Genomic DNA, 15,710 nt, shown 5'->3' with positions numbered 1-15,710 from the left:
CGTTCTCACCTACATGCCCTCCTAGATGTTCCACCCCCACTGCTTTGAGGATGGCTCGCATGTCCTTATCCGTGGCCTTGCGTGTCTCCTGAGCACCACATTCATCTTTCCACCTGCCTCAACCACAGACTCCTGGGATCCCACAGGCCATCCAGCTCTCTTGGTCCATAAGTCAACTCTGTGTCTTTGGCAACAAACTCAACGCCACAGTGACCCTTCTAATGTGCAAAGTGGGTCAAAGCTAATGCTGTTTAGGAACCTTTCTTGGCTCCTTGGTAACTAGAAAAAGACTAAATTCCTTAGCCCGGCATTCAAAGTCCTCAGTCTGATCCCAGTTTACCTCTCTAGTGCCATTGTGCTGCTATTCCACCTGCCTAGAATGGACCACCCCCAAAACAAACTCTATTCAACAGGCAAACTCCTACTCAACCTGCAAGACCCAGATTGAAAGCTACCTCCTCTGTGTCATCCTCCCTAACTTTTTCAGGCAGTGAAATAGTTAAATGTCTCCAGAGTATTTTGTAAATATTCCTAATACACAGTCTCACATTTTATGTGGCTCCAGCTAGTGGACAAACCCCCAGGGGTAAGAATGATGTCTTTCCCAGCCTTGCACTTCCCGTGCCCATCCCAGGGCCTGGCACAAAGCTGGCAGTCAGAATCTGCTTGAGAGGTGAAGGAGGGAAGAGTCTTGCCAAAAACTGCTCTACAGAGGTGGGTGCAGACTCCATCTTCTTTTTAGGATGGGGGTCTAGTGTCTCCAGGACAAAAGAGGATGGGTAGGAAAAGGGGGAGAGGCAGGGAGAGGGTAGCTCAAAAGTGGAACATCAGAGTGACAGGCAATCACGGGGGCTTCAAGTATGTCCCTGAAAGGTCTTCCCAACCTACCTGTCTTGCTGACCACAAAGCCATAGATCTGGATGAGGACCTCCCAGCTTGGGGCAGGAATATGCACTAGGTTCTGACAAAATTGGACAGTAAGCTCCCAATTAACCACTCATTACCTGTGGGGCCTTAGGCTGGTTCCTCAACATCTCTGTGCCTCAGTTTCCTTGCCAATAAAATAGAGATAACATTCCTGCCTCAGAAGGTGTCCCCCTCACATCACACATACACTCGTCTGTTCTACAACTATTTATTGTGTGGGAGGCACTGTGCTAGGTTCTGGGGAGTCCTGCTGTCACAGAGGTGACATTCTGTGGGGTTCAGTGAGACAATGAACAGGAAACACAGTTACCAGCTCAACTGGCGTGCCCCATTTATTCTAGTTTTTTCTAGGGCAGAGCCACTCCCACCCTACCCCCAACCCCTTTGGTGCTGTGGCTGGGAAAGCAGCCCCTACCCCAGCCCACCACATCCCTGGGAATACACCGGGGCTCGGAGGATCTGGGGCCAGTTCAGAAAAACACCCTGCCAAGAAAGCGTCACTTGGTCAGCACCGACCAAGGAAAACATTGGGCCCAGGGAGGGAGATCAGACAGGCCCTCAGGCCGGGCCATTGGACGGACAGGCGCTGCAGGAAAGCCGAGTCAGGCACCAGGTGAAATATGACCTCCAAAGCATCCATAGGCATTTCTTGTATAAACACCCCAGTCCAGACAGGAAGCAGGGCTGGGGGAACTGGAGGGGGAGGTGGCCCCACAGGACCCCCCAGAGGTAGACAGATGGACAGGAAAGCAGGGGAGGAAAAGGTCAGTGGAGAAAAACAATGGGGAGCGGAGAGAAGAGAACGCTGGGGAAAAACTAGACCATAATATTCGCTCTCATTCACATAGAGGCTTCCATTTGCTTCTCTTCACCTGAGGGTGCAGAATCACCAAGCAGATAGGGAAACTGAGGCTGTGGAAGGCAAATAGGCTAGCGTCCTCTGTTTCTCATCTATGGCCTGCTGAGGGTCCTGCCCGCAGGCATTCCAGAACGTTCTCTAACGAAATGTTTGTCATGACCTCCCTGAGACCCCACACGGGTTGGTGGCTGAGCTGGGGCACAGATCTGGATCTCCAATGGCCTCTCCAGGCCCCAGGTGACCCCCAGAGGTCCAGAGCATTCCTAAGGCTCTAGTTCAGCTGCTGCTGGCAGTTGCACCTCTGCTAGTGAGCGGGGCCAGACTGAAATCAATGTAGAGCTTAGCAGCTGGGCCTGGGTCCCCAGCTCGTGGTCCCAGAAAGGGCAGAAATCAAAGCAAGCCTTGTCCAGTTGGTGAGACATCAGTGGGGGGAACTCAGAGGAAGGCCCTGGGATCCAGAATTTCAGGGCTAGAAGGAGCCTGGCAGGGTCTCCGGTGGACAGATGGGAAGAGTGGGGGGCCAGAAAAGGATGCAGTATACCCAAAGTCACACAGCCAGTTAGTGGCTGGATCAGAATCCAGGGCCTCCCTCTCAGGTCCAGAAAAAGCCTTTCTTTTCAAACCATTGCAGCCAGAGACTACAGGGATTGGCCCTACTTTGCAGTAGAGTCCATATCCCCACCGTCTGCCTAGTGATACCAAGGCTGGGCCACAAATCATCAGGAGGGCTTCCAGGGAACAGGCTCAGGGTTGGCTCCTGCGGATTGCTCCCTGGTCCCACCTCACCTTCCACTCAGAGCAGGAAGGGAGAAAGGGCCCCACGCTTAAACCCGGGCACCAGCCCAGATCCTTTCCCTCAGTCCTAGGAGTGGGTCTCATTTACCTTCATGGAAGCTCCAGCCTCTGTTCCACTGCCCCCAGCCCCGCCTCTCTCATAATGGGTCTGGTACCTTTAAGCCCCGCCCCCTCCCCAGGCCCCGCCCCGGACAGATTTGGCACCTTTAAGCCCCTCCCCTCCCCTCCCCCAGAGGGCCCCGCCCCCCGCAGGCCCCGCCCCCGCGCCGGGCCGGGCTCACCTTGGTCTCGGCCAGCTGTCGCTTCAGCAGCTGCAGCGCCTCGGTGTGCTCCCGCTCGCTGTCCTGAAGGGCCTGAAGCTGCTCCTTCAGCTCCCTCTGGAACAACACAAGGCCTGGGTGCGGGGCCCGGGCCAGACCGGCGCCGCGCTGCCGCGCCCCGGCCCAACACCGTCCTCCCCGCACAGTTCCACAACCCCCCAGTCTCCCAGATACCCGGGCTGCCTTCATCTTTCCATCTTTCATCTGGAGGTTTGCGACAGCCTCCTGTCTAGGAGCTTACGGTCTCCCTGTCTCCAACGGCCCCAGCCTGATTTGCGGGCGGGGACTCCCGGCTTAGCCTCCTCCGGTGGGTACCAAGGCCGTACCACTGTGCTCCGCTTCGACTCACGCGTCCAGTGGGCTGGGCGCCGTTCTCAGGCCTGTGCTTGTATTGGGTCATTTAATCCTCTCAATAACACAGAGGAAGGCACTATTAAGACCTCCATTTTCCAATGGAAAAATCGGTACAGAGAGGTCATGAAACTGGCCCAAAAGCATGCAGCCAAGCAAGTAAGGGTAAAACCATAAGTGGACCATGATCTTGACGTCAGGTGGGTGACATGGTTTCTACAGTGATGACACTCATGACAAACAGTGACAAAAACCCATACTATACAACATATGGAAACCTTAAGTAAGGCCACGAGCAGTATTACTGATTTTTCCTTTGCCTCAGGTTCCAGTAGGGCTCAGCATGACGCTGCTAGTGATTTTGTTTTTATTTAAAAATTTGATATTTTGTTCATCATGGGTTTTTTTTTTTTTTTGCTTTAATATTGATATTTTAAAATTGCATTAAGTATTATCCATCTCAATCACTGAGTTTTGGGGTGCCTGCTTCAATGCTGCGCCTCACCCTCGTGCCACACCTGTCTCCACCATCCCTCTCCCCTCACTCCCATGCAGCCAAAGCGGCCTTCATCCTGTTGCTCTGACACGGGCTTGTCTCTGCCTCGTGATTCTGCCCTTGCTGCTTCCTCCGGCCAGTGCACTCCACTCAGATTTTCTCCCGGTGATTCCTTTGTGTCATTGACATATCAGCTCAGATGCCACCTCCTCAGGGAGGTCTCGCCGGACCACCCCATGTACAGCATCATCCCCTACACCCTCTGTCCCACATCCTGCTTCGAGGTCCTCCTAGCACCTTCTGCTGTCCGAGATGCTCTTGCTCACTTGTTAGTGTGTTTACCGCTCGTCTCCTCCACCAGACTGTGAATATCATGAGGGCAGGAGTCCTGTCTGGCTTGTTCATTGTTGGATCCCCAGTGTTTAGAACAGTGCCCAGCACACAGTAGGGCCTCAATGATTATTTGTCAAATGAATGAATGTGGTGTTGAGGTGGGTACACCCGTGACAAGGACAGCTGTCTGCACGTACTGGGCAGTTAGCTCACTGTATCATTACTAGTTCTCCTGTCTGTCCCTAGTGCCCTTCCCCCCCATGAGCCCATGAGTCCTGCGGGGCGAGCCCTTACCAGTCACTGCTCTCTATCCCCCGTACCCATCAACGGCCTGACACTAAGATGGGGCTCAAGGAAGTTTGCTCTGTGGAAACAGCCTCTGAGCAGGACCTGGGTTTTCCAGTCAGCCTGGGCTGTGAGAGATGCCAGGGAGCTGACTTACCCGTTCACCCTCACCTCCCTCCTACTCACTGAGCTTATCAGAGCAGGGAGGACCCTTGGAAAACATCTGGTCCAACTAATTTTACAGATGAGGTAGCGACACGGGAAGATGGTCATGATGACACGCTAAGGGAAGCATGCAGAAATTACCTTTGCTTACTATCCCTTAGTCATGCAACAAATATTTACCGAGCAACTCCTCTGTGCTAGGCACTGCTGAGGCTCTGGGGATATAGCAGAGAGTGAGACAGACAGTCCCTACCCACAGGGACCGTCCAGTGTGGTGGGGAAGAGAGATAATGAGCAAGGAAAATAACAAAAGAACCAGGTGACTCCGGGTTATGGTCTGTGCTCTAGAGAAGATAAAGCAGTGCGGGATGGGGGCGAGTTTGGGGGAAGGTGGTCAGGGAAGGCCCCTCTTCTCTGAGCTGTCACCTGAGATGACACAGCGGCAGGATGAGGAGGAGCCAGCCTTGGAAACAGGAGTTAGATGGGACACTGGGGGCAGCTCGTGCTGTGACAGCAGTGAGCTCCCACGGACAGGACCCCTGCAACCGCGGGAGTCGCCTCGGGCCATGAGGTAGCTGCACAGATGGAAGTCACAAGCTGAAGCTAGAGGGGCAGGAGGAGGAAGGAACCTGGGTCCCTGGTGACTGATCGAGGAGGCAGGCTTCCTCTTCCTCCTGGACCCTGGGAGCAACAGAACACTCCTTTGCCCATTCCACAAACACGCGCGGAGGTCTCCTTGGGCCCACACGGTGCTGTGTCAGCAACAGGCAGAGGGATGCCTCAGGAGGGGTGCAGATGAGTTGGGGGGCAAGACAGGGACACATGCGTTAATATGACAGAGAATGCTGGAATAGGGTTAAGGGACACCAGACTTGCTGCTCTTCCCAGGTCCCCATCTCAGCGAAGGCCACCCCCACCCCTACTGCCATCCAAGTGAGAAAGCTGGGAGTTATCCTTGCCACTGCCCACCCGCCAGGGCAACGGGTCATCAGGTTTGTCTTGCCAGTTGTCTCCTGTCTACACCCACTGCCCCTGGTTTGGTTTTCACCCCTGCTTTTCTGGACTGTGACCCTAGGCTCCCCTCTGCCCCTGCGCGTTCCAAGTGCCCCACAGAGCAGCTGGAGGGACTTCTATGGGACAGATCTGTCCACGCTTCTTCCCCGTGCCCCACTGCAGCATTCCCATGGTGTCTGGGAAGACGGCCACGAAGCTTGAGCGTGGCACTCAAGGCCTTCACCCCTGGCCCCAAACTTCTTCTCCAGCCTTGTCTCTTGGTCCAGACCCGCACTGTCCAACAAAGCAGCCACCAACCACATGCGGCTACTAAAGTTAACATGATTTGAAATGAAATAAAACTGAAACTCAGTTCCGCAGCCGCACCGAGGTGTTGGGTTACACATTGCAAGTGCTCAAGGGCCACATGGGACCGGTGGCTAGTGTCTCAGACAGCACAGATGCGGAGCACCAGGAACCGTCTGGTCAAACCCTCTGGAACTCTCTAACAGGAAACTGAGGTCCACGAAAAGGGACTGACTGGTCCGGGGCCGCACAGCTTGACAGAGGAGAGCCAACCGGAAAATGCACGGCCGGCAGAAGGGAGACACAAAACAGGAAGCTCTACGGGGCAGAGCTAGCTCTGAAGAAGGGCCGTGCTGAGGTTTGGGTTCACAGGTGCATGTCACGCAATTCTCACAACCACCTCATGAGGTGAGTGCCTTTATCACCTCCATCTCACGGAGGGGGAAACAGAGGCTCAGAGAGGTCAGACAGCTTGCCTCAGGTCACACAGCTCTGTTTCCAAATCTGTAAAGTGCAGCTAATATCAGTGTTGGCTCCGTGGTTGTGAGGATCCGATGACTTAATTCATGCCCTTACACGACGCCCAGGGTACACTCAGTCACTCTTGGCTGCTGTCACGGTCATCATCATCATCCCGATGACATGTGAGACAGGGAGTCAGAACTGGCAGAGCGTCCAGGAGAGACTTTATTTCTGATGGAAAGCCCAGGGAAGATGGATGGATGCGCAGGGTTCCTTCGGGTCTCCTGGGTGGGGCCAGAGCATCCCAGGTGGACAGACTAGTCGGGCAGGGGCACACCTGGTGTGTGCAGGAAGTGGGGGGCAGGTGGGGATGACGGGAGCCAGGTCTGGACAGGTGGGTGGAGTCCCAAGCTGGAAAGGCCGGTGGGGCTAGCTGGGGTGAGACAGGGGGTGGAGGAGGCCTTGAAGGTCAACTTGGGGGAGCTGGACTCTGCCGGCCCCATCAGAGCAGGAGCATGTCAGGAGGGGGGGAGTCGGGAGGGACAAACCTCAGAGGGCAGAGCCGCAGCTCTGTGCCCCTTCCTTTGGGGACGAGCACAGTTAGGGCTGGCGCAGACCTGAGTAGCAATTATGCAAATGTCAGCTGAGAGGCTCCGGGGCTCCCATAGGTTTGGAGAGGCCAGGACTGGGGCAGCAGCTCGGGGTGGGGGGGAGGACAGAGAGCCAGGGTTCCTATGCTCCCCAGGCCAGACCGCCCCTCCTGTGGGGCCACCCCTCTCCCAGCCTAGAGGGCAAAGCTGCTGCAGGAAGCCATCTCCTGAAGGCTTCAGGGACCCTTCTCACCCCCGACACCAAGCAGTGCTGCCCAGGGCAGATAGCGTGAACTCTGGGTTCGAGTCCCGGCTGGATGACCTTGGGCGGATCACCTCTTCCCCTCTCAGGGCCCACCTCTCAGAGCCTTATCTGTAAAATGGGCATCAGAGTCACCCATGGGGTTGGGGTGGGACTAAATAAGATGACCCCGTGAAAGGGCCACGTAGGTGCCCAGGCCCCCTCCCCTTCTCCGCGCTCCGATACCGCTCTCTCCTGCTCTGACCCAAGGACACCAGAAATCTCAACCTGGCCAACTGACCTTGCCCCACCTTCTTCCTCTCCCCCATCCCTCTCCCACGCCCAGAACCCTTGATGCTCCTGCTCCCCCCGACAGGCCTGAACTCTTGCATGTCCTCTCTCTCTTTGAACCCCACCCCTCCCAGACCTTCCCGGACCACCCGCAGTCTCTTGCAAGGCCTCCTCGCTGCTCCCCTTGCCCCCAGGCTCTCCCAGCCCTCCAGCTGCCCACTGCCCATCCTGCAGGCCTGACCAGGCCCTGCTTGCCGGCTCAAACCAGGTCCTGGCTCCCCAGAGTCTCCAGGAATGAATCCAAGCTCCTTGGGGTGGGGATTTGAGAGTGGGCCCGTGCAACCTCACTCTCCCATTCCTGCCAGGCCCCAGACGCCCTCCCCTCCAGCCACAATTACCCACCCACTCATCTCCATGCCTGTCCCTGGGCTGACAACCTGAGTTCCAGTTCCAGCAACACTTACTGGTGCTGTGGCAGTGGGCACAGTTTCTGAACCTCAGTTTCCTCAAAACAGGGCAATGCAACTCACCGCACAGGTGTGCGTGAGGATTATCAGCCATAGTGCTGCCCCTGCCCCTGCCCCCGGGCAATGGGGGCCGTGGATGGCTTTACCCCTGGTGTCCGCAATGTCTTCTCTCTCTGCCCTCAGCTCAACCGTCAGCCCCACGGAGGCCTGGACGACTCTCAGTTACAACCAGAGGAGCCGGGGCCATGACGCCGTGGTCAATGGGCCTGGCTCCCCCCCAACAGGCGCTCTCCGGGGCCAAGTGAACGGCCTGGCCCCCAGCGGCCGCAGCAGGAGTGCTGACTGAAGAAATTACTGAGTGAATCCCTAATTCCAGATGGACCCCACCTCCAAATCCTCCACACCCACCCCAGTGTCCAAGCAGAGCTCAGGGTCCGCAAAGTAAATGAGGCTGTGCCACGGTTTCTGAGGCCCCTCCGCCGCCGGATGCTGCAGGAGGCAGTCAGGATGTCGGTGAGGAGGGTGAGTTCTGGGTCAGACAGACCGGAGTCTGAGCTCCCAGCTCTGGCTCCCGCCTGCACCCGTCTTGCACCCTCCCACACCCACTCCATCTTGGGCAAGTTACTGAACCTCTCAGCCTCAACGTCTTCATCTGCGAAATGGTGCTGGTGCAAGCCCCACACGAGGAACTGGGAAGGGAGAAAGGATTTCATGGCCGTCCCAGCACCCAGGTCACAGCCAGTGCTTGATGAGCGCTGGCTAGTGTTTTCTTAGAGTTGTTCTTCTGTTGTTGTTGTCACTGCCCACCCGATCCTCTGCCTTCTGTGAAATAAACGTCCCGAGGCGGCCCAAATTCAAGTTCCTACACTGTGGCCCGTGCCTAGCCAAGGTGTCCTGGATGAACATTCCCGGCAGCCCACGGACACCTGTGAGGAGGGAAGTGGGGATGCCAACAGCAAGCCCGAGTTTGACTCACTGCCAGCCTCCACGGGCCCTTCCGTGGAGGCTGCTCTTTTGCACGTAAATCCTGTCCTCTGCTGGGAGAAGGGACAGCAGAGGCTGCCTCCTTGGAACAAACAAGCTGCTTCCCTGTCCGTGGCGCCAAATAAAGCAGCTTCACAGCCGTTAGCCGTCTGGACCGGCAGCGAGTGTCTCTCCCTCTTTATGCAGCAAGGGGACAGTCTTGTTGTTACTTGGATCTCCCAGGCTGGGCAAGGCTGAGAGGACGCAGTGCCTTCGAATCAGCTGGAAGAAGCTGGAGCCGGGATTTGAACCCAGTCCCCTCACCCCGCCCTTTCCCCCCACGTGGCTGTCTCTTGGAGGCTCTGGGTCACCACGCCCAGCTCGTCGGGGCTCCCACCCAAGGCTAGTGCGGCACTGTCTCCCCTGGCAGGACAGAGGCCTTGGGAAAGGCTCCAGTGGTCACATAAGGCCTGGAGGGGGTGGCTGGGACTGACTGTGATCCCTCCTCTGGAGGCATGGAAGCTGAGGTCTCAGGCCAGAGAGCCGGATGCATGTCTGACCAAGAAGACATCCAGCCACCTGCCCTCAGGGCATCAGCTAGCACAGACAGTGTCCTTAGCCTGACCCTGTGTTGAGTTCTTGAAATACAAAGACAGGCAGCGTGGGGGAGGTGGGGAAAGGTGGGGGGGGGGGGTACTACCTGGCCCTCAGAGGTAGCTGGGAGGCTGAGTGGCCCAGTCAGACTGGCTTCTAATCCTGCCCCTGCTGCCTCCCAGCTGGGTGACTGAACAAGGCACTCAATTCCTCTGAGCCTGTTTCTTTATCTGGAAAAGGAGTAAATGACAGGACCCACTCAACAGGGTTTTATGAAGATTAAATGAGGTAATACAAGAAAAGTGCTTAGTCTAGTCCCAGGCAATGCGCCAGGGCCCAATAGGTATTGGCTGAGAAGCTCCAAACCCTTCTGAGATGGGGCTCCCTCCCTCCCTTTGGCTCTGCGGTCCAATGCTCAGCAGTGAAAGAACAAGGTGAGGGGGGGAGGCACGCACACACGCATACACCCGCTCACGTGCTTTTACACAATAAAAATTTGAAGAATCACAAAGCAGTTCTAACCATGTTTTTCTATGGGGTGAGATTATGGGGGGGGACTTTAACTTTTATATTACATAGCTCTGTTGATGATGTTAATTTTATAATCAGAAAACAATCCCTTAAAAATTGTTGTGTGCTCCTCAGTGGCAGGCACCATATCAGGCACTTCTGATACAGCATCCCTAACCCTTAGAACATCCTTCCCAGGGAGGTCATCTCATCCCCATGGTATAGATGAGCAGGCGGGAGGCTCAGAGAAGTGAAGTGACCTGACCAAGGACACACAGCTCATCAATGATGATGTTAGGATCTGACCCCAGTATTGGAATCAAGTTCAAAGCAATTCTGCTTTGGCAGGTCGGGGAAAGCTTCATGGAGGAGGTGACATTTGAGCTGAGCCTGGAAAGCTGATTAGAGCTTCTCTAGGCCAAGGTTCTCAACCAGGGGTGACTTTGACCCCAGGAGACATTTGATGAAGTCTGGAGACGTTTTTGGTTGTCACAGCTTGGTGGGGTGGGAGGGTGGAGGGGGTGAGGGGAGTGGGAAGCGCTGCTGGTTAGCGCTAGTGGTCAGAGGCCAGGGATGCTCCTAAACATTCTACAACGCACAAGATCGCCTTGCACACAAAGACTTACCTGGCCCCAAATGTCAATAGCGCGCAGTATGATAACACACTACAGCTGTCATTTACTGAGTGCTTACTATGTGCCGAGTGCAGTACTAAGTTCTTGCAAATGCCATCTCATTTCATCCGCCCCCATTTGCTGTCAATGAGGGACTCGAAGCTCAGAGGTGGAAGTAACTCTTCTAAGGCCACACTGCCAGAAAATGGTCGCACCAGGACTGAAGCTGCCCAGTACAAAGCCAGAGTTCTTCACCTTTCTGCTCTGCTGCCTCCAGGATTTATAATAAATGTAAAAGCTGCAGGCCAACCGCTAGGTGGGATGTGAGGAGACTCCAGCTGAGCCCAGGCACAGCGTCCTCTTGGCCTCGGGCCTGGGGCAAGGTCCGCTCCCTCCTCCTCTGCCACTGCCCCATCTGTCAAGTGAGGGTTGCACCAAAACATCTCCAAGGCCCTGCAGCTCTGAGTCTGTTATTCTCCAGGAAAGGGGCCCAAGCCCAGGCTCTAGGAGCCCTGGGGCCGGAACCACCAGCAGCCGGGAGAGGAGGGGGTGTGCCGGGCAGGCTCAGCCTCATTCCCAGTGCACACGTAGCGAATGAGCCCTGCTCTGTTGATTATGTTACCCCACAAGGTGAGAGAGGCAGGTGGGGTGGGGAGTGGCTTGACCCTCACCCAGGAGTTCCCCACTCCAGGGCGGAAGGCATGTTTCTCTGCCACCTTCTTGCCAAGCCCAAAGGAGGAGCCAAAGCAAGGTCTCCTCTCAGGCAAGAGAGGCTGGGCTGGGCATTTGTCCAGCTGGGCATGTGAGGTCTCACAGGTAGAAGGAGAAAGGATGGGAGGGGGCATGCTGACCCAGCCCCTCCCCTGTGCCAACCATCTCAAACAGCAGTTCACCTCAGGTCAGCCTCCTGAAATCCTGGTAGGAAAGAACCATTGTGACCCCAGTCTACAGACCAGAGCATCAAGGCTTACATGAAGGGGCCTGCCGAGTCATACAGACAGGGCTGAAGGAAGGTTTGGAGCCCAAGTCTATCTGACCGCAGGATAGTGCACTAGAAGGTAGGTAAGTGGCCGTCTTGTTCTTTTCACCGAGGAGTAAAAGTGTTTCAGTAACATTTAGAGAAAATACACATTTAATTTCTCCTGCATTCCCCAGGACATGGAATGGATTGCAAAAAACCGAAAACACAATTGTTCTGATTTCCTGGTTTGCATTCAGGGGAACCCAGGCTCAGAAGGCAGAGGCCTCTCTAGCTAGAAAGTAGACAGGGAGAGGAGGAGCTAAGCGGCAGAGGAGGGATCTGGCCTGGGGCAGGCGGAGCTTTCTAGCCTGGCTCTCTCACTGTCTGGTAGTGTAGCTTTGGGCAAGTCCCATCACCTCTCTGGACCTCAGTCTCCACATCTATATTAGGAAGAGGTTGGACAGATGGTTTCAGACAGAGTCCCTTCAAACCCTCACCACCTGTACCCAGCCGTGTCAAAGGTTCTCCCCTTCCTGTTTATGTGACTTCACAGATGGAGAGATGGGGATACCAGGGCCCGGCACAAAATGCTCTGGGGATGGAGGGCCGATGCCAGCCTGTGCAAGCTCCCAGAGCCCCCAGTTCTTGCTCTCCATCCTCAAAAAGCCAGACTGGGAGGAAGTCAGCCATGGTTTGGGGATGAAAAGGGCAGGGAGGGAGAGATGGTGAACATGGGGCCATTTCTCCTGGGCCAAGGGTCATCCACAGACATCTGCTAAGTGCAGGCTGACCTGCAGAGACTCATGTTGGTTGGGGGGGCGGTGCGGGGAGGACACCTCCTACAACGTAGGGGAAAGTAGTTATTTAGCTCCTGCTTAAGCATCTCAAGGGCCAGGGAGCTCACTGCCTGCCAAGTTAGTCCACTGCATATTAAGAAAAATGAGTGAAAGATCTGCTTCCAAAGGCTCCAGTCTGGGACTGCTCAGGCCAGAATTGGTCATTCACTCATTCATTATTCAAACTTTACTGATGAGTACTGACGTGCCAGGCTTTTGGGCCATAGATATGATGAATCACAGACTGTCTCTGCTCTTTGGGAACTGTGTGCTAGACTGGTATCCCAAGACCAAAGATACAGGACTGGTGGATTGAAATGGTTTAGGTGGAGGTAAAGATTCTAGACTTCCAGGCTGAAATAAGCTTGGGTGCCATTCTAGTAAACACATTAAATGGATTTCTTTGCTACAAGATTTCTCCAAACCTTTAATATGCAAAATGTACATGGAGAATCCTCCAAGGGGGTATCGAGAATATACTATATTCCCCAATAAAGCTGATCTTGGAACAGTACTTTTTAAAACAGCACACTTATTAACAGAGGATATTTGAGGAAATGCAGCTCTAATGCCTTTTTTTTTTTTTTTTTTTTTTTTGCCAGGGGAGCTTGGGGAAGCCTTACACTGAGAGGACATTCGAGCAGGGCTTTGAGAACTGAGTAGGAGTTGGTCAGTGAAGATGGGAATGTTTAAGGGAGATCATTTATAGTCCTGGGCTGACTATGCTCAGGTTACCCTGCATATACTGTTCCATTTAGTCTTCAAAGGTCTTGATAAGGGTGACAGAGCCAAGGAGGTCATCAAAAGCCTCTGGAGACTCCCAGAGATCCACCCCTTCCCTTTTCTTGAATCACCCCACTTCAGGTCCTTATTCTCCAAATCTTGAGTCTTAAGTCCTGTTCCCACTGTCAACCTGGCCTCTCCTCTGGTTTAAACCCAAAATAGTTTCTTACAGTACCTGGACTTGATCCCAGCTTTAATCCCTCACACACCCTGGCCTAGGCCTTGGCACCCAAACTCACCCTCTCTGCAGTTTAGATGGCCATAACTTAGACCCTCTCTCAGATTTCACCCTGCCTGCCCAGCGCAATCTAGCCCTGGTACTGCCCCCTAGGTCCTGATGCACACCTGATTGAGACCCGCCCCATGGTGCCCCAAGCCTGCCCCTCAGCTACCCCAAACAGTCCTGACCCATTCCCGGACGGCGGCCCCGCCCCCTGTCTAGACTTGATAGTGTTCCCATTCCCATCTGCGTCTTTGTCCCAACTCTGTCCTGAACCATTCATTTGTGGACCCTGCCTTCAGGTCCAGGCCCCTGACCCCAGACAGTGGCCCTCCAGCTCTGATTCGTCCCCGTCCCCAACCCTGCCCCAAGCCCGTACCTGGGCCAGCTCTGATCTCACTGGTGCCGGCCATGCCACTCCATGGGTGACCCCTCCCCAACCAAGGACCCACCCCCACTTCGGGTCTGTCTCAGACGCGGCCAGACGCTGAAGGCCCTAGGCCCCGCCCCCTCTCCGCGGCCCCGCCCCGTCCCCGTCCCGTAGTAATTCTGATAGGGCCCTGACCCTGCCGGCGGCCCCGCCCCGTGACAATTTTGACTAGGCCCAGCCCACGGTCCAGCGCTGACCCCGCCCCCGGCCCCGGCCCCGCCCCCGGCCGGCCGGGCAGCTCACCTGCAACTCCTCGAAGGCATCGTCGATGCCGGTGACCTGGTGCTGCTCGTGCAGCGCCGGCTCATCGCAGAAGAAGCAGAGCAGCGCGCGGTCCGTGAGGCAGAAGAGCTTGACCTTGTCGTGCGCCTGGCAGGGTCGCGCCGCGCGGCGCGCGTTGAGGATGGCGTCCAGCGGGAAGGCGCTGTAGCGCTCCACGATGTTGGCTAGCTTGAGGCTGGGCGCGAGCGCGGGCTCGGCGAACGTGCGCCGGCACTCGGGGCAGTCGCGGGCGCCCTGCGCCTCCTGCCTCACCCAATGCTCAGTAATGCAGCGGCGGCAGAAGTAGTGCTCGCAGCCCAGGCTCACCGGGTCCTGGTAGATGCTCAGACAGATGGAGCAGAGCAGCTCGTCCTTGAGGCTGCACGCCATGGCGCTCGGGGCGGCGGAGAGGGGGCCCTGAGATGCAGGGGGGCGGCTGAGCGAGCGCGGCGCTGTCGGGGGCCGCACCGAGGGATGGGTGCGGGGAGGAGGCGGGGAGAGGCAAGAGTAGGAGCTACAGAAGGAAGGGGGGCTGTCCGGGAGGGAAGGGGGGGACGCGAGGAAGAGGTGCAGGGTAGAGACTAGTCGGGATGCGAGTCCAGGAAGGTGGTCTCGAGGTAGTGGGTGACTCGAAGCGACGGGTGCTGGAGGGAGGGAGCCTTGGTGTCTGAGGGAAGGGGCTCCTGGCAAGGAGGTTCTAGAGTAAGGGACAGTCTGAAGGGATGGGTGCTGGGAGAAGAGGATCCAGGAGGGGGGCGGAGGCCTTAGGGGGTGCTGAAACCCCGGGATGGGTGCAGTGGGGGGAGGGGGAGAAGCTGGGGATGGGGAATTCTGGGGAAGGGGGAAGCCAGGCGGAGCTGCGCCGCGGCTGTGCGTGGCAGAGGAGAGGAGGGGTGCGAGCAAGCTCAGCTGCCCGATCCCGGCCCCAAGACCCCGCCCGGCGTGGCCCCTTACCCCTGCCGGCTCAGCGGCCACTGCTCAGGTCCGAGCGCAGCCTCTCAACCCGGAACCAGCCGAGCGCGAGCTCCCGGCGGCAGTGACTCCCTCCCCGCCCCCGCGGGCCGGGCCCTGGCGACTCCGCCCCTACGGCGGGCGGGGGAGAGGAGAGGCGGGGCCAGGCCTCCAGCCTGCGGACCCCCTCTCCGCCCCCACCGTTCCCCTACTCCCCCGGGACCGAAACCCAGCTGTTCCTTCAGGATCTGCACACAGAACAACGTGCGCGTCTCGTTTAGGGTCCCTGCGGCGGGTGAGGACAGCTAATTTAAGAGGATAACGAGTAAACAAGGAGCATCTTTCTGGATCATCGACTTGAAGATTTTGGAAAAATAATATTTTTTAATAAAACAAGAAAGGATATGTCCTGTAATCTGTATAGAATACATCCTTTGCATAAAATGTAAAGATAAACTCGAGAGAATGCCCTGCTTGCTTAGGGCAAGTTCAAGATTTCCTCTTCACTTTCTTAAGGAGTGCTTGGGGGAGAAGTTTAGAAAGCCCAGACCGGCTACTGTGTGACCCAAGGTAGCCTCCATTCAGTAAACATTTCCGGAGTTTTTATATTTTGTGTGTGTGTGTGTGTGTGTGTGTGTGTGTGTCTGCCCGCGCGTGCGTCTGTGTTTGGCGGGTGGGGAGGGTGGAGCAGGAGAGAAGGAGAGAG

At 56.2% G+C, this 15,710-nt stretch overlaps 1 protein-coding gene across 1 annotated transcript in view; it reads right to left on the bottom strand.

Moving 5' to 3' along the window:
- Positions 1-15,095, bottom strand: part of TRIM62 (tripartite motif containing 62) — a 28,653-nt gene extending 13,558 nt beyond the window's left edge. The window contains exons 1-3 of the mRNA XM_032388475.1: positions 15,008-15,095; positions 14,036-14,470; positions 2,863-2,958 (exon numbers count right to left, since the gene is read on the bottom strand). Of these exons, the coding sequence (XP_032244366.1) occupies positions 2,863-2,958; positions 14,036-14,443 (504 nt within the window). The 5' untranslated portion in view covers positions 14,444-14,470; positions 15,008-15,095. The remainder of the gene's footprint in view (positions 1-2,862; positions 2,959-14,035; positions 14,471-15,007) is intronic.
- Positions 15,096-15,710: the final 615 nt, after the last annotated feature.

This window comes from Phoca vitulina, unplaced genomic scaffold, assembly GCF_004348235.1.
Source record: "Phoca vitulina isolate PV1807 unplaced genomic scaffold, GSC_HSeal_1.0 scaffold2, whole genome shotgun sequence".
NCBI lineage: Eukaryota > Metazoa > Chordata > Mammalia > Carnivora > Phocidae > Phoca > Phoca vitulina.
Note: the sequence above shows the minus strand (reverse complement) of the source record. Positions and strands in the feature narration are given on the sequence as shown.